General features: G+C 49.4%; 6 protein-coding genes across 6 annotated transcripts; 5 read left to right on the top strand and 1 right to left on the bottom strand.

Annotated features, from left to right (window-relative positions):
• N7517_005309 (RTA1 domain-containing protein) lies at positions 1-962 on the top strand (the record flags this gene model as incomplete). The annotated part of the gene is made up of 2 exons (XM_056723039.1): positions 1-187; positions 250-962. 2 exons carry the CDS (start codon positions 1-3, stop codon positions 960-962), a joined length of 900 nt encoding a protein of 299 aa, XP_056579289.1.
• A 413-nt stretch (positions 963-1,375) lies between these two features.
• Positions 1,376-2,677, top strand: N7517_005308 (DUF4419 domain-containing protein; the record flags this gene model as incomplete). Its single annotated transcript, XM_056723038.1, has 1 exon — positions 1,376-2,677. One exon carries the CDS (start codon positions 1,376-1,378, stop codon positions 2,675-2,677), a length of 1,302 nt encoding a protein of 433 aa, XP_056579288.1.
• Positions 2,678-3,392: 715 nt separating this feature from the next.
• Positions 3,393-8,100, bottom strand: eaf1 (MYB and HSA domain protein; the record flags this gene model as incomplete). The annotated part of the gene is made up of 5 exons (XM_056723037.1): positions 7,858-8,100; positions 7,648-7,776; positions 4,754-7,551; positions 4,533-4,690; positions 3,393-4,478 (listed from the first exon to the last, which is right to left on the bottom strand). The coding sequence occupies exons 1-5, from the start codon at positions 7,899-7,901 to the stop codon at positions 3,393-3,395; spliced, it is 4,215 nt and encodes a 1,404-aa protein (XP_056579287.1). The 5' UTR covers positions 7,902-8,100.
• Positions 8,101-8,553: 453 nt separating this feature from the next.
• Positions 8,554-10,075, top strand: N7517_005306 (putative 60S ribosome biogenesis protein Mak11; the record flags this gene model as incomplete). The annotated part of the gene is made up of 2 exons (XM_056723036.1): positions 8,554-9,468; positions 9,521-10,075. The coding sequence occupies 2 exons, from the start codon at positions 8,554-8,556 to the stop codon at positions 10,073-10,075; spliced, it is 1,470 nt and encodes a 489-aa protein (XP_056579286.1).
• Positions 10,076-10,674: 599 nt separating this feature from the next.
• N7517_005305 (translation initiation factor eIF2 subunit gamma) lies at positions 10,675-12,874 on the top strand (the record flags this gene model as incomplete). The annotated part of the gene is made up of 8 exons (XM_056723035.1): positions 10,675-10,942; positions 11,051-11,072; positions 11,129-11,316; positions 11,606-11,619; positions 11,696-11,728; positions 11,799-11,916; positions 11,980-12,784; positions 12,844-12,874. The coding sequence occupies 8 exons, from the start codon at positions 10,675-10,677 to the stop codon at positions 12,872-12,874; spliced, it is 1,479 nt and encodes a 492-aa protein (XP_056579285.1).
• Positions 12,875-13,987: 1,113 nt separating this feature from the next.
• Positions 13,988-15,616, top strand: N7517_005304 (zinc metalloprotease; the record flags this gene model as incomplete). The annotated part of the gene is made up of 5 exons (XM_056723034.1): positions 13,988-14,002; positions 14,092-14,274; positions 14,334-15,080; positions 15,136-15,328; positions 15,384-15,616. The coding sequence occupies 5 exons, from the start codon at positions 13,988-13,990 to the stop codon at positions 15,614-15,616; spliced, it is 1,371 nt and encodes a 456-aa protein (XP_056579284.1).
• Positions 15,617-15,910: the final 294 nt, after the last annotated feature.

Genomic DNA, 15,910 nt, shown 5'->3' with positions numbered 1-15,910 from the left:
ATGGATATTGTTTATCACCCCGGCAAAAATGGGACTGATCCCTGGGTAGAGTTCTATCCCTACACGCCATCTGCCACGGCTGGGTATGCCTTCATGGGAATCTTTGGGGTTTCAACACTTGCCCATATCGTGTTCATGTTTCCCTTCCGTGCTGCTTATTTCATCCCACTGATACTAGGCGGAATTTGTATGGTGACAGTCCCCATCCACAAAAGAGGAACCATTAGAGCTAACGATGAACGAAACCAGGCGAGACATTCGGCTACTACGGCCGAGCATGGTCACACCAGTCTCGATTTGAGATCAAGTCATGGGCCTTGCAGGAAATGCTCATTCTATGCGCACCACCTCTTGTGGCAGCCACCGTCTATATGGTCCTCGGCCGCATTGTCCGCTCCTTCGGCGCTGAGCATCTTTCAAGCATGCGCCCCAAATGGCTCACCTTTGTCTTTGTTATGAATGATGTGCTCTGTTTCTGTACACAATTGGGGGGTGCGGGTGTCCAAGTTACCGGGGATCAGCAGGTGATGTATATTGGCAAAAAGGTCGTTTTGGCTGGCTTGATCTTCTCCTTATTTGTCTTTGCCTGTTTTATTCTGATTGCGACCAAATTTCATCGACGTCTTCGAAAAATGCCGACGCCTTTTCTGAAGGAGAACCCCAATCTACACTGGCAGCGATATATTTGGGCAATTTACATTTCTTGCTTTGCATTGATGCTGCGCAATCTGGTGCGGACTATTCAATTTGGAGCCGGTCAGACAACCGATGTCAACACCAAGGAGGCATATATCTATGCCTTTGATGCCTTTTTGATGTTTTTTACCATGCTTGTATTGCTCATCTATCATCCGGGTCGGCTTATCAAGAAGTCTCGTCGCCTGACCAAAACTCTTACGGGAGATGGTAATACTGATGTACTTCTGAATGGATGTGAAATGGGTCAGAGTCTTGCCAAGTGATGACCCTTGAGAGGCGATAAGTGTTTATATTGGGTCTTTTTGGGCCTCTCGGGGCCAGAATAGAAATCAATAGGCGTTTGAGATATCAAGATGGAAGAGTGATGATATATGGCATAAAGAACAGAACAATCTTAGAACGGCCCTAGAAGCTAGTGGTACCTTCATTATGTACTAAGCCCTATGTGTCCCCGGGCCAATAGGTTTAGTGACACATCTTCATCTTCTCTTCTCTCTTCCCTCAACACTATTTCTTTCAACATTATTCACGTCTGATCTGTCATTCTCAACCTTCTTTCTCTTTACTTTATCTCTTCAACTCCTGCTCGAAATCCTCTCGGCACAGATACTCTCTTTCTTTCTCACTCGCTCACTCTAGCTCGCTTTCAACACTGTTCATCCTACTCACCGACAACATGCCTGTCACTTTGACCACGGCCAAGCATCCACCGCGTGGATGGGAGCCCCGGAGGGTAGCCAATATCGAAGACCTCTTCAAACAAAGCTGTCCAAAGGGGCATGCCGAGAGCAAAAAGTTGATTGGGAATTCATTCACCAAAGATCTCTTCGAAACATCTCACATTTCCGTATCCGAAAATGGCTTTGTCTGGGCCGTGTTCCACGCCTATAGTCATCACCACAACCTTCTGCTCCGGCCCGAAGATGTGTGGTTCACCATTCTGTCACAGCTCAGTTTCTTCGTCGTGGCACATTCCGAGGAACTGCGACATCTATTCGTCTCGCATAAGGGTACAGAGCATCTAAACATCCTGTCAGATGAGACCGTGGGTACTGTGGACTTTGGTGAACTGGCAATGACTATGACTGAGCTTATGGAAAAGCACGTAGTGAATCCAGACCTACGGAGCTGGATTATGCCGGCCTTCAGTACCACGACTGCGTCTGATAAAGCGGTGGCAGCTATCATCATGATGGGCTCTATGCAGAAGTATTTCACTTATCAATTCAATTTGCGGTGCGGGATTCCGTCTGTCACTTTGCTCGGCGAGCGTGAGGACTGGGAGCTTATGGTAACGAAGCTTGCTCAGCTAGCTCATCTAGGAGATGAGCCTGCTCGATTCGCTCAGCTTCTTCGGCCGGTACTTAACAACTTCGTGGCTTCCTTTGACAACCCCGAATCACCCGATGTACTGAGTTTCTGGGGCAAATTTGCGGACAGAAGAGGTGGGGGAAGCGGGCCAACTTATCTGACTGGCTGGATATCGGTATTTTGTTTCTGGGATGTTGATGGAAAGCTGCTACACCCAGAGCAGATCCTTCCAGCAAGCTCGCCAGGCTTCAAGACACGGGACATGGAGTTAGAGCTTGATCAGGGTTTGTCGCGCCACATAGACACAGAGAAAGTCCCTCTGGGTTATGTCTCCGTGCCAGTCACAGTTATTGACGAGCTGGGGCGGGAATTCGAGGCGGTGATGTTGGCCGGGCTGATCGGCATACAAGCCACTTCGAGTGGAGCAATGCTAGATGGTTCTGGAGGCCATAGTTACGAGCGAAGCCTTCCATATTTCGTGGACGATCACCGCCAGATGAAGCGCTGCAAACCAGCCATTCTCACTGGGCAGACTGGTTTTGATTCGATTCAACCGGTGTCCGGGTGGTTGGTGTATGAAAAGAAGCCAAGGTATGCCCCAAAGGACAAACCAGCTCAGAAACCACCCAGAGTATTGGATTGGTCGTTGGTCAGACAGGGCAAGTGAAGTCGTCGGGTCAGGTGGTTGTGTCCATTTCAATTTCGCTTTCGTTTGGAGCATTGATATCGCAATGCTCAGAGATTCCCAGAGGTAGCCAATTGACCGGGTTGTCTGTGGCATGACTAGACAACCGGCAATTTATTGAGAACCTTTTTAGATATCTTTTTTGGAGTCTTTTTTCCCTTCTTAGTGTTATAGGAAGCAGGATTGTTGGAAATGGGTAGCCGTAAATCGTAGAAATCATTCCTGCACAGCTTTTCGAGTATTACAATAGAATATATCTAGCTCAATCAAACTCCCCAGGAAATACCTTGGCAAGTACCTTCCAATTTGTCTACAAGTACACACAGAAAACCTCCAAACTAATCATACAATTCATATCAATTCCTAAGAGTAATCCGTCCGCCCCAGCGCCTATTCCCAATGATACAAGCCCAAGCCCATTCAGAACACTGGTGTAAAAAGAGCCAGTGCATATCAAGTTCAAGTAAATGATGAACATTTTCAAGTCAAAAAAATAAAGCACGCAGTAGAGGTCAACAAATGGGGTACGTGTAAGTGTAGGTGTAGGTGTAGCACAAGAATCCGAGTCAATGGTGAAGGACAAAGTGTAGAAAATAAATCAGCGTAAGGGTTGGTGTAAGTATGTACAGACGAACGTAAAGGTGGGAGGAAAAAAGGATTTGCAAAGATTTTGCAGGAGGACAAGTTGAGCAAGCTCCTAGCTGGTCGCGGTCTGAGCTGCCGGAGCGTGCGGGCTCTTGCTGGAACCTTGAACAGCGCCAGCTTGAGCACTGCCGCTGCGCTGGTTTTGGGGAGTGCCGCTGCGGCTTGGCAGGGGTGCAGCACCGTTCATAGCCGGCGAGCTAGTCGGGCCAACACGGTTTTGCTGGCCGGGCTGGGGGACCCGCATCATTGGGGAGAACCCTTGATTCTGAGGGACCTGTATGCCGGAACCGCCGTTCGGAGTCTGGAAGCTAGCCTCGTGGGGAACTTGGTAGTTAGCCTGAACGGCACTTGCATTGATGCTACCTGCAGCAGCATTCATCGCCGCTTGTTGGGACAAGCGCTGCTGTTGCTGCTGCTGATACTGGTTGAGTCGATCCGTGGCCAGCTTGGTCACTTGCTCCGGGGGCATATTCGGGTTCGTGCGTTGAATCTGACTTTGGAGAGTGCTGATTTGGGGCACAACACCGCTCGAGAGAGGATTGGGCTGGCCCATACGAGGCGATGGGGTTGAGACGCCTTGTGGCGTACTGCCGTGGAACGACGGGCTCTGCATTCCTCCTTGGTTCTGGAGAGCAGCCATCATAGCAGGGTTATTAGGAGTACCATTAACGTTCGACATGTTCAGGTTCGGCGATCCCTGAGAACCGAATTGTGGGTTATGGAATTGCTGACCCTGCTGAGGAGGGTGTGGCTGCTGTTGCCGAGACTGGAGAAGACGCTGCTGCTCCTGCAATCGATTGGCTTCTCGAATCACACGCGTGTTATCAGGAGAGGCTTGCATTGGTAGGCCTGGTCGTGCCCCTGGTGTTTGCTGCATTTGGGCTTGCGGCATCATCTTCATGGCCATTCCATTAGGCATCTGGCCATTGGGCTGTGCGCCATTAGGCATGTTCGGCATTGGAATGGGGCGGCCTTGATTGACACCAGCACTAGGAGGCATGCCGTTGGACATTACATTCGGGGTTCCACCTGGTAGGCTAGGGTTGGAAGTGGGGGGCATGGTGTTGTTACGCCCCGGCGCGTTCATCATTTGCTGCTGGTTAGGTACTTGGCCGGAACGCTGCGCCGCGAGACTAGCCTATATGGGGGATGAGCCACAGTGCTGTCAGGTAGGGACGTTAACACCACTCACTCTTTGCTGCGCAATCATTTGCTGGCGGTACTGTTCCTGCCTTTCCTGCAGCTTCATCTCTCTGTCGTACTTCAATCGACTGAACTCAGCTGGAGACGAGATCGGAGGCTTAGGCTGGTTGGCCTCATTAGCCTTGCGCAAGGAAGCGAGGTGGGAAGCTAAAAACAGAGATGTCAGTAGAGTTCTTGGCACGACGTAACCTGCTTCTATTCCAAACATACCATGCTGCTGTTTCTGAAGCATAGTTTCACGCTTCTTAGCTAGCTTTCGCATGGCATCAAGCAAAGCAAGATGCTTCGAAGATCGTCTCCGGTCAACTCGAAGAGGCTGAGTGGTCCTCCGGCGGACAGGTGGCTGGGGTTGGGCGTTGGCGCCTTGCTGCTGCTGCTGCTGTTGCTGCTGTTGCTGAGCAGCCTGCTGCTGGGCCAAAACAGTGCGTTGGGCAGTCTCAAGCCTCTGGTGATAAGCTCGGAAGTATTGAGTTTTAGACATATCTGCAGGAAGACCTTCCAGTCCTACCCACCGCTCGAAACATTCCCAAGGAGTCCGTCTCTCAGCGCCAGAGGTGAAGAGTGATGACGGGGTAAGACAGCTGGAAATTAAGGACCAGTTGTAAGAGTACTCCTTAACCAAGCGTCGGAGTTCATCATCCTCAGCGTAAGTCCATTGCGAGGACGAACGTGATTCAAAGAAGCCAACAGAAGGCATCGGGTGTTCAGTTGGGGGCCGGAATTGATGACCAGGGTGAATCCGATCACGGATGGGCTTGTTCTCTGGTCGGAACAGTGCAACGTTTGTCTGCTCAGGTGCCAGTTCGGTGATGCGATTATCCGAATCATTCCCGTACTGGGAGTAGTCATATCTGCTCCGTTTGCGAGGATGATCGTCATCGTGGAAGCTAATCTTCGCGGATGCAAATTTGGATACTGGCAGTAGTTCCGTTTTCCAAACTGTGTCAGGGGAGACCTTGAATACCGGTGCGTTCGTGTCAGGGGCGATCTGGAGTGGTCCATATATCGGCAGTTCGTCCAACAACTTCTCTGCAGCAGGGGTCATGTCAATTGAGAAGTTGAACTCATCCGAGCCCAGGGAGAAAATAGCAGCAGGGGCGACTGTGTCATGAATGTCGTGGCGAGGCTCATCATTGAACCCATCACTGACTGATTCCTCCTCGGCAGATGGCATGAGATCCGGAGTGTGATGACAGACACCAAAGACTTCGTCGCCAGCATCGTCGGAGGGTGGACTGAGACCGGCTTTAAAGGAATCCTTTTCTGCCAGACTTGATGTTGGAATCTTTGCTTGGACACGAAGTAGGGTCCGGTGTTCCGCATCACAGTTGACATATTCTGCGCACCAATCGGCACAACTCTTCGCAGCGGCGATCTTCCACTTTCTCTCCTCCCGGAAGTCGGTTCGCATCCACTTCATGTGATCTAGAACAACGTCCCAATGTGTTCCCTGCCGGGGAGGTTCAACAGAGCGTTTTAATTGTCGCAATGGCCATCGGTTCGCATTTTGAAGAGCATAGATGCGCCGGAGAGTACGGCAATCCATCTGTTCTTGGTATTCAAGCATATGATTGCTAGTACTCAAAGTTTTGTGCGCGGATGCCAGCAGGGTATTGAGATTCGTTCCCCGGGGAGGGGCGTACGCTCTGTTCAAGAATAATGTGAAAAGATAGTCTTGCTCCTCGTTCAGCTTGGCAACCGCATCCATGTCTCGATAGGTCAGGTCCATAGAGTCAGCTTTCTCCTGCTGGGCCGGCTGCTTTGGAAACACAACAGTCGAAAGTCGGCTTCTCTCCTTCTCCCGCTCCTTCCGGTCCTTGAGGCGCATTCTTGCGACAGAATCAGGAGAGCCATGGTCAGACGGCGTGGCTGGGTGGCTTCTATCATGAGCGACACTCTTAGGGGTTTCTCCAAGAATCTCGGAAACAGACTTGTGCCGAATAGCTCCTGATGATACTCTAGTGGTCATGCGTTCTGGTTGTGTTGAGCCAGATTGAGTAGGTGGAATAGAAAGCTTTTTGGCAGTGGGAGTTTCGACAGCTGAATCTGCAGCGGCTTCGGCATGTGCGGTCGGTGACAACGACTCTCGCTTCGTTGTCTCAGGTTCTTGTTGTAGTTTAGGGACGGGGGCAGGTTCCTGGTCGATATCCATGCGATCTGCATCAGTCCCGGTATCCACACTCTCCAGAATCACTTCTTTCGATGGAGGTAGGTCGGGGATCACATCATTCAAGGGCTTGTCAGGTTCCGACTGAGCTTCTTCTAGGCGCAATTGCTCGTCTGGGGTCGAGGGAACCAAGCTCAACCGAGCTTGGGCAGATCGGTCAAGTTTGTGTTTTGGACGATCAATTGCTCCAACATCCTCAGTCACTTCTTCTGCCGGGCTTGTGTCGGGTGATGCGGCAACTGGAATGGGTGTATTATTATTGTATGGGTCAATGGAGGAGGCGGGTGATGGGGGTTGTTCGTGTAGGGATGGGCCCAAGCTAAGAGAAGGCCGTGCTTCATGTTTCCTTCGAAGGGAGTCGGAGGGAATCTCCAGTGATGGAACTCCAGTCGCAGCTAGCTTCGACACGCGGGGAGAGATCTTTGCCTGGTTTCCGTCATGGTCGTGGGCACTAAGCGGCGTTTCCGCTATCTGAACACTAGCTTTCTGGTCGGCGCGCAATGAGTCGAGTGACTGTACAGCAATCGGCGGCACGTTGAGATCCCTTGGCAGCTTAGGGCTGGTGGCTGGCACTGAGGGCTGACGTGTTGCGATCGCATCCACGGGGGTAGGCGGGAGATTAGGTGTGGCGGTCCGGGGTTGGTCTAGAACAGGCGTTCCGCGCCGTTGAGGCTCGGTCGCATGCGGAGCTCCGCCATCGACGGTTAAAGGTGGAGTGATCCCGGCGACAGGTTTGGCATTGGTGATGGCAGCTTCGGTCGGGGGGATTGCATTTTGACTTGGTGAGCGCGCACGCGCATGGGTTGGCGGTGGAAGAGTAGCTTCATTGAAATAACGACCTCTAAATAGGGCATCAGTATCGGGAAATTATAGACCAAAAATATAAAAAGAAGCAAAGTAAATTCCATTAATAGGGTAACAATGAGGTTGGACTTACTTGGAGAGATCATTGGCGTCAAGGAAGGCCTGTTCTTTCTGGTGGTAATGAGCGTCCTCGGTCGCGCCAAACCCGACCGTGGCTAGATACAATGCGCTGAGCTTGCGCTTTCTGCGCGACAAACAGTTTCTAATCACCAAATTAGCGATAAATTCATCATTTTCTAGGCTTCCCAATCGAATTCCCATCGCGAAAAAAATTAATACTTACGCGATCTCATCGTTTTTAGATCGTAGGAGCTCGTCACGGAGCATGGAGTCTAGCTTCGGAACGCAGCATCCGATTAACGCGGGAACAAGGGGAACTGATCGAGCGAGGTCATCCAGATGGAAAAAATCGCTCGAAAAAGATGAAAAAGATGGGTGGGAGGTGGTAGGCGATGAAAAGCACCTAGAGCAGGATCTTTTCGAAGGGGGTGAAAATGAGGTTACAGGGCGGTATGAAAAATGTGGAAGAACGGGAAGGATGTTGGTTTAGGTACAACCAGTTACTCGCTCCCTCTATAAAAAATACACGGCTTGACCAGGTACCTGGTACTTCATAAGAATTCCCTTTGAAGGAAAAATAAAATATTTTATCAAGGGGATGTAATAGTGTCTACTTTAATGGACTAGTTATAATATGGTCAAAGACTTACGTGTTTCAAAAAATCCTGATCAACTGGTAACGGTATTATTGTTCTAACATTCAGTGCTCCGCTTGCGTATGTAAGGCCTCAGGCATCAACTGACACCTCATATTTAAGGTGTCAAGGCAGTAAGGCTAACTAACTATAAGGCATTCAAAGCATAAATTCCCTATCAAGGCGGCCGATAAACAGCCGGCAGAAAATCAAGAAAAAAAGTTGTCCGCCCTCCAAGCTTTCACATCTTCAATATACAAACCACAATCATTATTTGAGCAATCATGGTCAAACGCAAGAGAACCGATGCCCCCAAGGAGGACAAGACGGCTGGTACCTCTCCCAAGGTTACCAAATCCGTCCCTACTCCCTCAGAGACTCCCGATGCAGCCATCACTATCCAAGTTGTCACAGGCTCTTATGAGCGGGTGCTCCATGGCTTCACCGTCGGAATCCCAGCCTCTAGCATGAAATCAAAGGCTGAGGCTGACCCTGCGGCCATCCAATGCATGGATACTTTCTTATTCGAAGCCCATGGATCTGCAATTCGTTGTCTAGCATTGTCGCCACTACCTAAACCCACCGACCCGGTCGATGCCCAAAAGGTCATGCTGGCCAGTGGTAGTACAGATGAGCGCATCAACTTATACTCAATCTCCGCCGCACCTCCTGCTGTGAATGAGGAGTATCCGTCTGTGCCAACCTTCGCCGGAAAACAGATTCTCGAAAACCCCCGGAACCGTGAGCTAGGAAATTTGTTGCACCACACTGCCAGTATTACCTCGTTGAACTTCCCTTCCCGAGCCAAGTTGCTTGCAGCCGGAGAGGACAACACAATCTCCGTTTCCAAGACCCGTGACTGGACCGTCGTATCAACTATCAAAGCACCAAACCCAAAAATTCAAGGTCGCCCAAGTGGTGACACGGCGCCTCCCGGAGCTGCTCCATCTGGAGTGAACCACTTTGCGGTGCACCCTAGCATGAAGCTGATGCTGAGTGTTGGCCGAGGAGAGAAATGTATGAGATTGTGGAATCTTGTGACCGGCAGAAAGGCTGGTGTATTGAACTTCACCAGAGAGATCCTACAAGGTGTCAAGGAGTCGAGATGGAGCACTGGAGAAGGTCGACGCATTGCATGGGACTCTGAGGGAGAGGAATTCGCTGTTGCTTTCGAATGGGGTGCAGTCGTGTTCGGAATCGTAAGTTGTCTAGATGATATATTGTTGATCAAATTTCTGACTATTAGCACAGGACTCGATTCCAAGATGCAGAGTTCTTCCTAGCCCACGGAGCAAACTTCACCAGATGAAGTATGTTTCTTTGCCTTTGAAGGATGGTGAAAAGGAAGATTTCTTGGCCGTCTCTACGGAGGATGGCCGAGTGATCTTCTATTCGACCAAAGAACTGAAAAAAGCGGAGGATGATACCGAATGCTCGATTCCCCATGGCACCCCTGTTGCTCAGGTTGGTGGAAAGCAAGCTGGGTTCCCTGGCCGCATCAAGGATTTCGACGTTCTCACTCTTGAGGGTCAAGCAAAGGAATTCCGCAACGACTTCCTGATCGTCACCGCCAACAGTGACGGAGTCGTCCGTGTTTGGAAGGTTGCTGGAAAGGAAGTTTCCGCAGCAAAGCAAGAAAAGAAGGATACCACTCAGATTGGAAAGCTCTTGGCTACCAATGAAACTGGTAACCGCATCACATGCATGGCTTCCTTCGTCATGTTGCCTGCGGAGGACCCGTCTACACTGATAGACTCTGAAGACGACTCTGATGAAGTGGAGTCGAGTGATAGCGACGATGAGTAACGTCTCATTGCTCTCAACTGTTATACCCTTTGTACCGTCAAATAGATCCCCAGTGGCAAGCAATGTATCATGAGTATGAGAAGACCTGAGCCTATTGCCCTAGAAAATAATTATGATTATGTTTTGAAATATTTCTTTTAAATCGGAAAATTCAACTCGGTAATTCTAGTATTATTACTACCATTACTACCATTACTGCTCTATAAACCCGGTGTGGCGCACCCTGATGGTGTAGATATATTAGTGGACCAGGTTTCTTAGGATAAGTGAATCATCCACAATAAACCACACACACGGCAAACGACATTAAACCCGTATAGAATGACCTAAATACCAATTGAATTATATAGCTATATGTAATATATTTTAATAAAACTGTTTAAACGTAGAGGAAATGTAGAGTTGCCATCCAGACACCGCCCGGCTCTCCACTACACACAATCCCCCACCTACATTCTTTCATTATCATATCGCCCGCGGGAAGCAATTTTCATCGACCTTCCACCTCCTACCGTACCACCAACTTCGTCCGACCACCTTCTCTTTTCATTCAACGACGCTGCTGATCGCGAGTTGATTTTCTAATTTATTTCGCAATTATGGCTTCCAACGGTGATTTCTCCGATGAGGGATCCCAGCCCGGTTCACCTTTGCTCGACGCTCACAATGCTCGCGGAGAGATCGAGGACCAGGAGCCCCTCGAGCAGGAGGAGAAGCCTCTCAAGTCGGCCATGAAGAAGGCTGACCATGCTCCTCAACCGAAGCGCCCAGAGCTGCCTGAGCAGCCTAACCCAGACACCCTCGATCTTTCAAAATTGACGCCTCTTTCGCCTGAGATTATTGCCCGGCAAGCTACTCAGAACATCGGTATGTGATTGTGTGATTGTTGTTTTTTGAAAGTTTTACGTTCGCGAATGCACTTCATATATTCGGTTCCATTTTTCCAGACAAACGATTCACTAACAGGATTATCAGGCACGATCGGTCACGTCGCTCAGTGAGACACTTTCTCTCGCCATTTTCTTCATACACAGCATACTAATATAGTTATAGCGGCAAATCCACCGTGGTCAAGGCCATCTCTGAGGTGCAGACCGTTCGTTTTAAGAACGAACTCGAGCGTAACATTACCATTAAGCTTGGTTACGCCAATGCGAAAATCTACAAGTGCGACAGCCCCGAGTGCCCCCGGCCCACATGTTACAAGAGTTTCAAGAGTGAAAAGGAAGTCGACCCGCCATGTGAGCGCGAAGGATGTAACGGCCGTTACCAGCTGCTTGTATGTACTCCCGCCACCTCCCCTCTGAAGTCCAAACTCAGAGCCTTTTCTCAAGTGGTCCTAATCTAACTTCTGATACAGCGCCATGTCAGGTATCATCAATCCCCAATCTACGCCCCAACCCGGAGGTTCCTCCTTCATTGGAAATAAGCTAACCTTTAATCTCACAAAAAAGTTTCGTTGATTGCCCAGGTATGTTTGCTAGATTCCTTTCTGTCCAAAGTTGGAACACTGCTAATTTTCAACCATAGGTCACGATATTCTGGTTAGTATTCAATCTCTTGCGCATCTTAGAATATTCAGCTTCTCTTTGAGAGTTGATGCTGACCAGCTTTGCACAGATGAGCACTATGCTTTCAGGAGCCGCGGTCATGGTATGTTTCACTCCTCACTGCAGCAATTAAGATTTAAGGGATTGGCGATAGGCTAACATCATTTTACTAGGATGCCGCTCTCCTCCTGATTGCCGGAAACGAAACCTGCCCCCAACCCCAGACCTCGGAGCACTTGGCCGCCATTGAGATCATGAAGCTCAATCACATTGTCATTCTCCAAAATAAGGGTAAAATCATAGCTCCTGCAAATTGACGATGAAACAAAGCACTGACCTTCAAAAATAAAACAGTTGACCTCATGCGAAGCGATAATGCCCTCGAGCATTACCAGTCGATTCTCAAGTTCATCCGTGGTACCGTTGCTGATGGATCGCCCGTTATCCCCATTTCAGCACAGCTGAAGTACAACATCGACGCTGTCAACGAGGCACTTGTCCAGACGATCCCTATCCCTATTCGCAACTTCGAGGCTACCCCTCACATGATGATCATTCGTTCCTTCGATGTCAACAAGCCCGGTGCCGAGATCGATGAGCTCAAGGGTGGTGTTGCCGGTGGTTCCATCCTTACCGGTGTCGTAAAGCTCAACGATGAGATCGAGATCCGCCCCGGTCTTGTCACCAAGGACGAGCAGGGCAAGATCCAGTGCCGACCCATTTTCTCCCGCATTGTGTCTCTCTTCGCTGAGCACAATGACCTCAAGTTCGCCGTGCCTGGTGGTTTGATCGGTGTCGGTACCCGTGTCGACCCCACGCTTTGCCGTGCCGATCGTCTTGTCGGTTTCGTTCTCGGCCACCGTGGCCGTCTTCCCGCCATCTACACTGAGATTGAGGTCAACTACTTCCTGCTCCGCCGCCTTCTCGGTGTCAAGACCGCCGATGGCAAGCAAGCCAAGGTCGCCAAGCTTGCTAAGAATGAAGTCCTGATGGTCAACATCGGTTCCACCGCTACTGGTGCCAAGGTCCTCGGTGTCAAGGCCGATGCCGCCAAGCTCAGCTTGACCAGTCCCGCCTGTACCGAAGTCGGCGAGAAGATCGCCATCAGCCGCAGAATTGAGAAGCACTGGCGTTTGATTGGATGGGCCAACATTGTTGCGTAAGTTTATGGGTTTGGTATTACTTCTGGTGACAAATGCTGACTATTTTACTTCGCAGTGGTAACACCCTCGAGCCTGTGCAGCAGTAAAGCAATCCTTTGAACGATTTCCCAGTTCGAAATGGGGAGCTTGGGGAATGAAGTCTGTTATGTCGGAGAATTTGATTTGCACATAAATCTTGCTATATCCCCGAACAACGATCTCAGCCCACCTGCCCTCGAACACGAGTCTTGCGATCTATGATTGCAAAAAAGTTTATGGTCATGACGAGTCGGAAAATTAAAGACGTGATTTAACTGATTCCCCGGGCTGAATAGAGAAGATGGAGGAGACATGCAACCCTGTATTGTCGCCACCTTGATCGGCTTTGCCTCTTTATGCATGTCAGCGACCAGTTCATCTGGTCCACGACTGCATGGTAGGGTTTGATCTGAGGGACGGACGACGAACAGGATGCAAGTGAAGTCGGCGAATAAGATATGTGCTTTTTATTTCCATCGTACGAGGGAGTTGTTTTCAAGAGGTTTCCTGTTCATTGCTTATTTTTTGTCTGCATCATCAGATCTTATGTAGATATACAGGTCTGTGGTTAAAAGTGCAGGGAAATTAGGGCCGCACAATTTAAGAGCTTCTGCATGTTTAAACAACTTACAACTGGACCGTTCCTCTAATAAAAATAGATAGAAAAGCCCCATTTGCAAATGGGTAGATACTCCCATTAGATAGTCCACATGTTGGAAATATATATTTCCCACGGCTACGGAGTACAACCACTCGTATCGCCCCGCAAAGGGATGACCATGCGCCCTAAGCCACCAGGTATTTTCATATTTAGAAAGACTCTAAGGATGCTAAGATTTCAATATACTAGACGGATATACAATATTCGAGTATTGTCCTTATAGGAGGAGCCTTGAAGACTTCAGGAATGGCATTAGCACAAGTTATTTGCAGTTAAATGTTGGTAGACAAGATCCAGTTAACTCCTATTAACTTCTCGTTTCGCACCTTAGACCTTTATCCGAGAATAAAGAAGATTCTAGTTGATTAATAGGCTTAATTCCTGATATTGACGTTGCGTTAGGCCCCATAGTCGAGGTGGGCATGCATGAGATCTGACTAAGGCTGCCGATAATAACAAAGTAGCATCTTCTGCCTTTGAACAACGTCCTCTTTCTTCGCCTAGTTGCGCGATTTCAATCATGTATATCCTCGAGGTGAGTTGATATGATTGAAATTCCATCATGTTTACATGGTGAATTTGGTTTCACCCGTGGACACGTCACTAATGACTGTTTCCCTCCAGCAATTGGCGCGCTTGCTCGATCGCCCGCTCTTCCCATGGAAGAACGTGCTTGTGGGCTTTTCACTGGGCCAGTTCGTCCTTGAAGGTTTCCTCTCACTTCGGCAATACAAGTTTCTGCAACGGACGAAGCCTCCCCAGGTCCTCGCAGGGGAGGTTACCCAGGAGGTCTTTGACCAGAGTCAGGTATGAACTCGATGACGGAGTTATACCATATGCAGATGCTCACTGGAATATCATTACAGGCATACGGTCGTGCAAAGGCCAAGTTCAGCTTCGTCTCCGGTCTTTACGGTCAAATTCAAAACCTTGCATTCATCTACGGCGATGTCCTCCCCAAGATCTGGGGCCTCAGTGGTCTGGTGCTCGCTCGGTATCTCCCCGATCGGTTCCAGGGTGAAATCTGTCAAACATTGGTATTCTTCTTCGGGTTCAACATTCTAAGCACTATCCTCTCGCTGCCCATCTCGTACTACAACACGTTTGTGCTCGAGGAGAAGTTCGGTTTCAACAAGCAGACGGTCAAGCTTTGGGTTACGGATATGCTCAAGGGTCAGATGCTTGGAATTGTTTTGGGAACTCCCATTATCACTGCCATTCTTAAGATTGTCCAGAAGTTTGACAGCTCGTTCTACTACTACCTCTGGCTATTCGGTGTCTTCCTCCAGGTCTTCGCCATTACAATCTACCCCATTGCGATTCTGCCTTTGTTCAACAAGCTCTCGCCTCTCCAGCCCGGTGAACTCAAGACCGGTGTCGAGAACCTGGCCAAGAGACTCAACTTCCCTCTCTCTGAGCTGCACGTCATTGACGGCAGCAAGCGCAGTGCCCACAGCAATGCCTACTTCTACGGTCTGCCATGGAAGAAGCACATTGTCATCTACGACACTCTGATTGAGAAGACCGAGCCCGAGGAGGTTGTTGCTGTGCTAGGCCATGAGCTTGGCCACTGGAGCCTCAGCCACACCACCAAGCTGTTCGGCATTGCCCAGGTACGAATTTGCTCAGTTGCCCTTCTGGCGAATTATCACTAACTATACAACCTAGGCCCACATGTTCTACATCTTCGCTCTCTTCTCTGTCTTTGTCAACAACAAGTCGCTGTACCAATCCTTTGGATTCGTGAATGAACAACCTATCATGATTGGTTTCCTGCTCTTCTCCGACGCCCTGGCTCCTATGGATGCTGTTGTGAAGCTTCTCATGAACATCCTCAGCCGAAAGTTCGAATTTGAGGCTGGTATGTTTCATTGGATCTATCATATACCCTCAGTTATACTAATAATACTCCACAGATACATTTGCCCAGAACCTTGGTTACTCCGACAAGCTTGCTTCCTCACTGCTGAAGCTCCAGATCCAGAACCTGAGCACCATGGATGCTGATCCGATTTATGCTAGCTACCACTACTCCCACCCCATCCTCACCGAGCGTCTCGCTGCGCTTGGCTGGAAGGGTGGCAAGGTCACTAGCAGCAAGGAGGAGGACAGTGAAAAGCCCGTCAAGGCCGCGGACCGCGAGCTGTAAACTGGATGCGTGTTATGCTGGTGATCTTCATGTGATATGGCTATGACTTTTTTGTGTTAGTGACATATTGGGGTACCAATCTCGAGAAGCAAAAGCGAGGCTTGGAAATGTTCCATTATGTATTGATTGGATTGTAGCAATCCGTCTAAACTCTAAATAACACTTTTTGTCCAGACATCAAATGCGAGCAGTACTTTTTTGTACGTCCAAAACCCAACCCAGCCCAGAGTAATAGAGCAATAGAACGAATGAAAGAAAAGAGACTCCGACCCAATGCAGCAACGCCCACAACCA

The sequence above is a fragment of the Penicillium concentricum genome (genome assembly GCF_028827145.1).
Source record: "Penicillium concentricum strain IBT 3081 chromosome Unknown utg000002l_segment0_segment0, whole genome shotgun sequence".
Classification (NCBI taxonomy): domain Eukaryota; kingdom Fungi; phylum Ascomycota; class Eurotiomycetes; order Eurotiales; family Aspergillaceae; genus Penicillium; species Penicillium concentricum.
The sequence above is the reverse complement of the archived record's forward strand: the minus strand, read 5'-3'. Positions and strand labels throughout refer to the sequence as shown.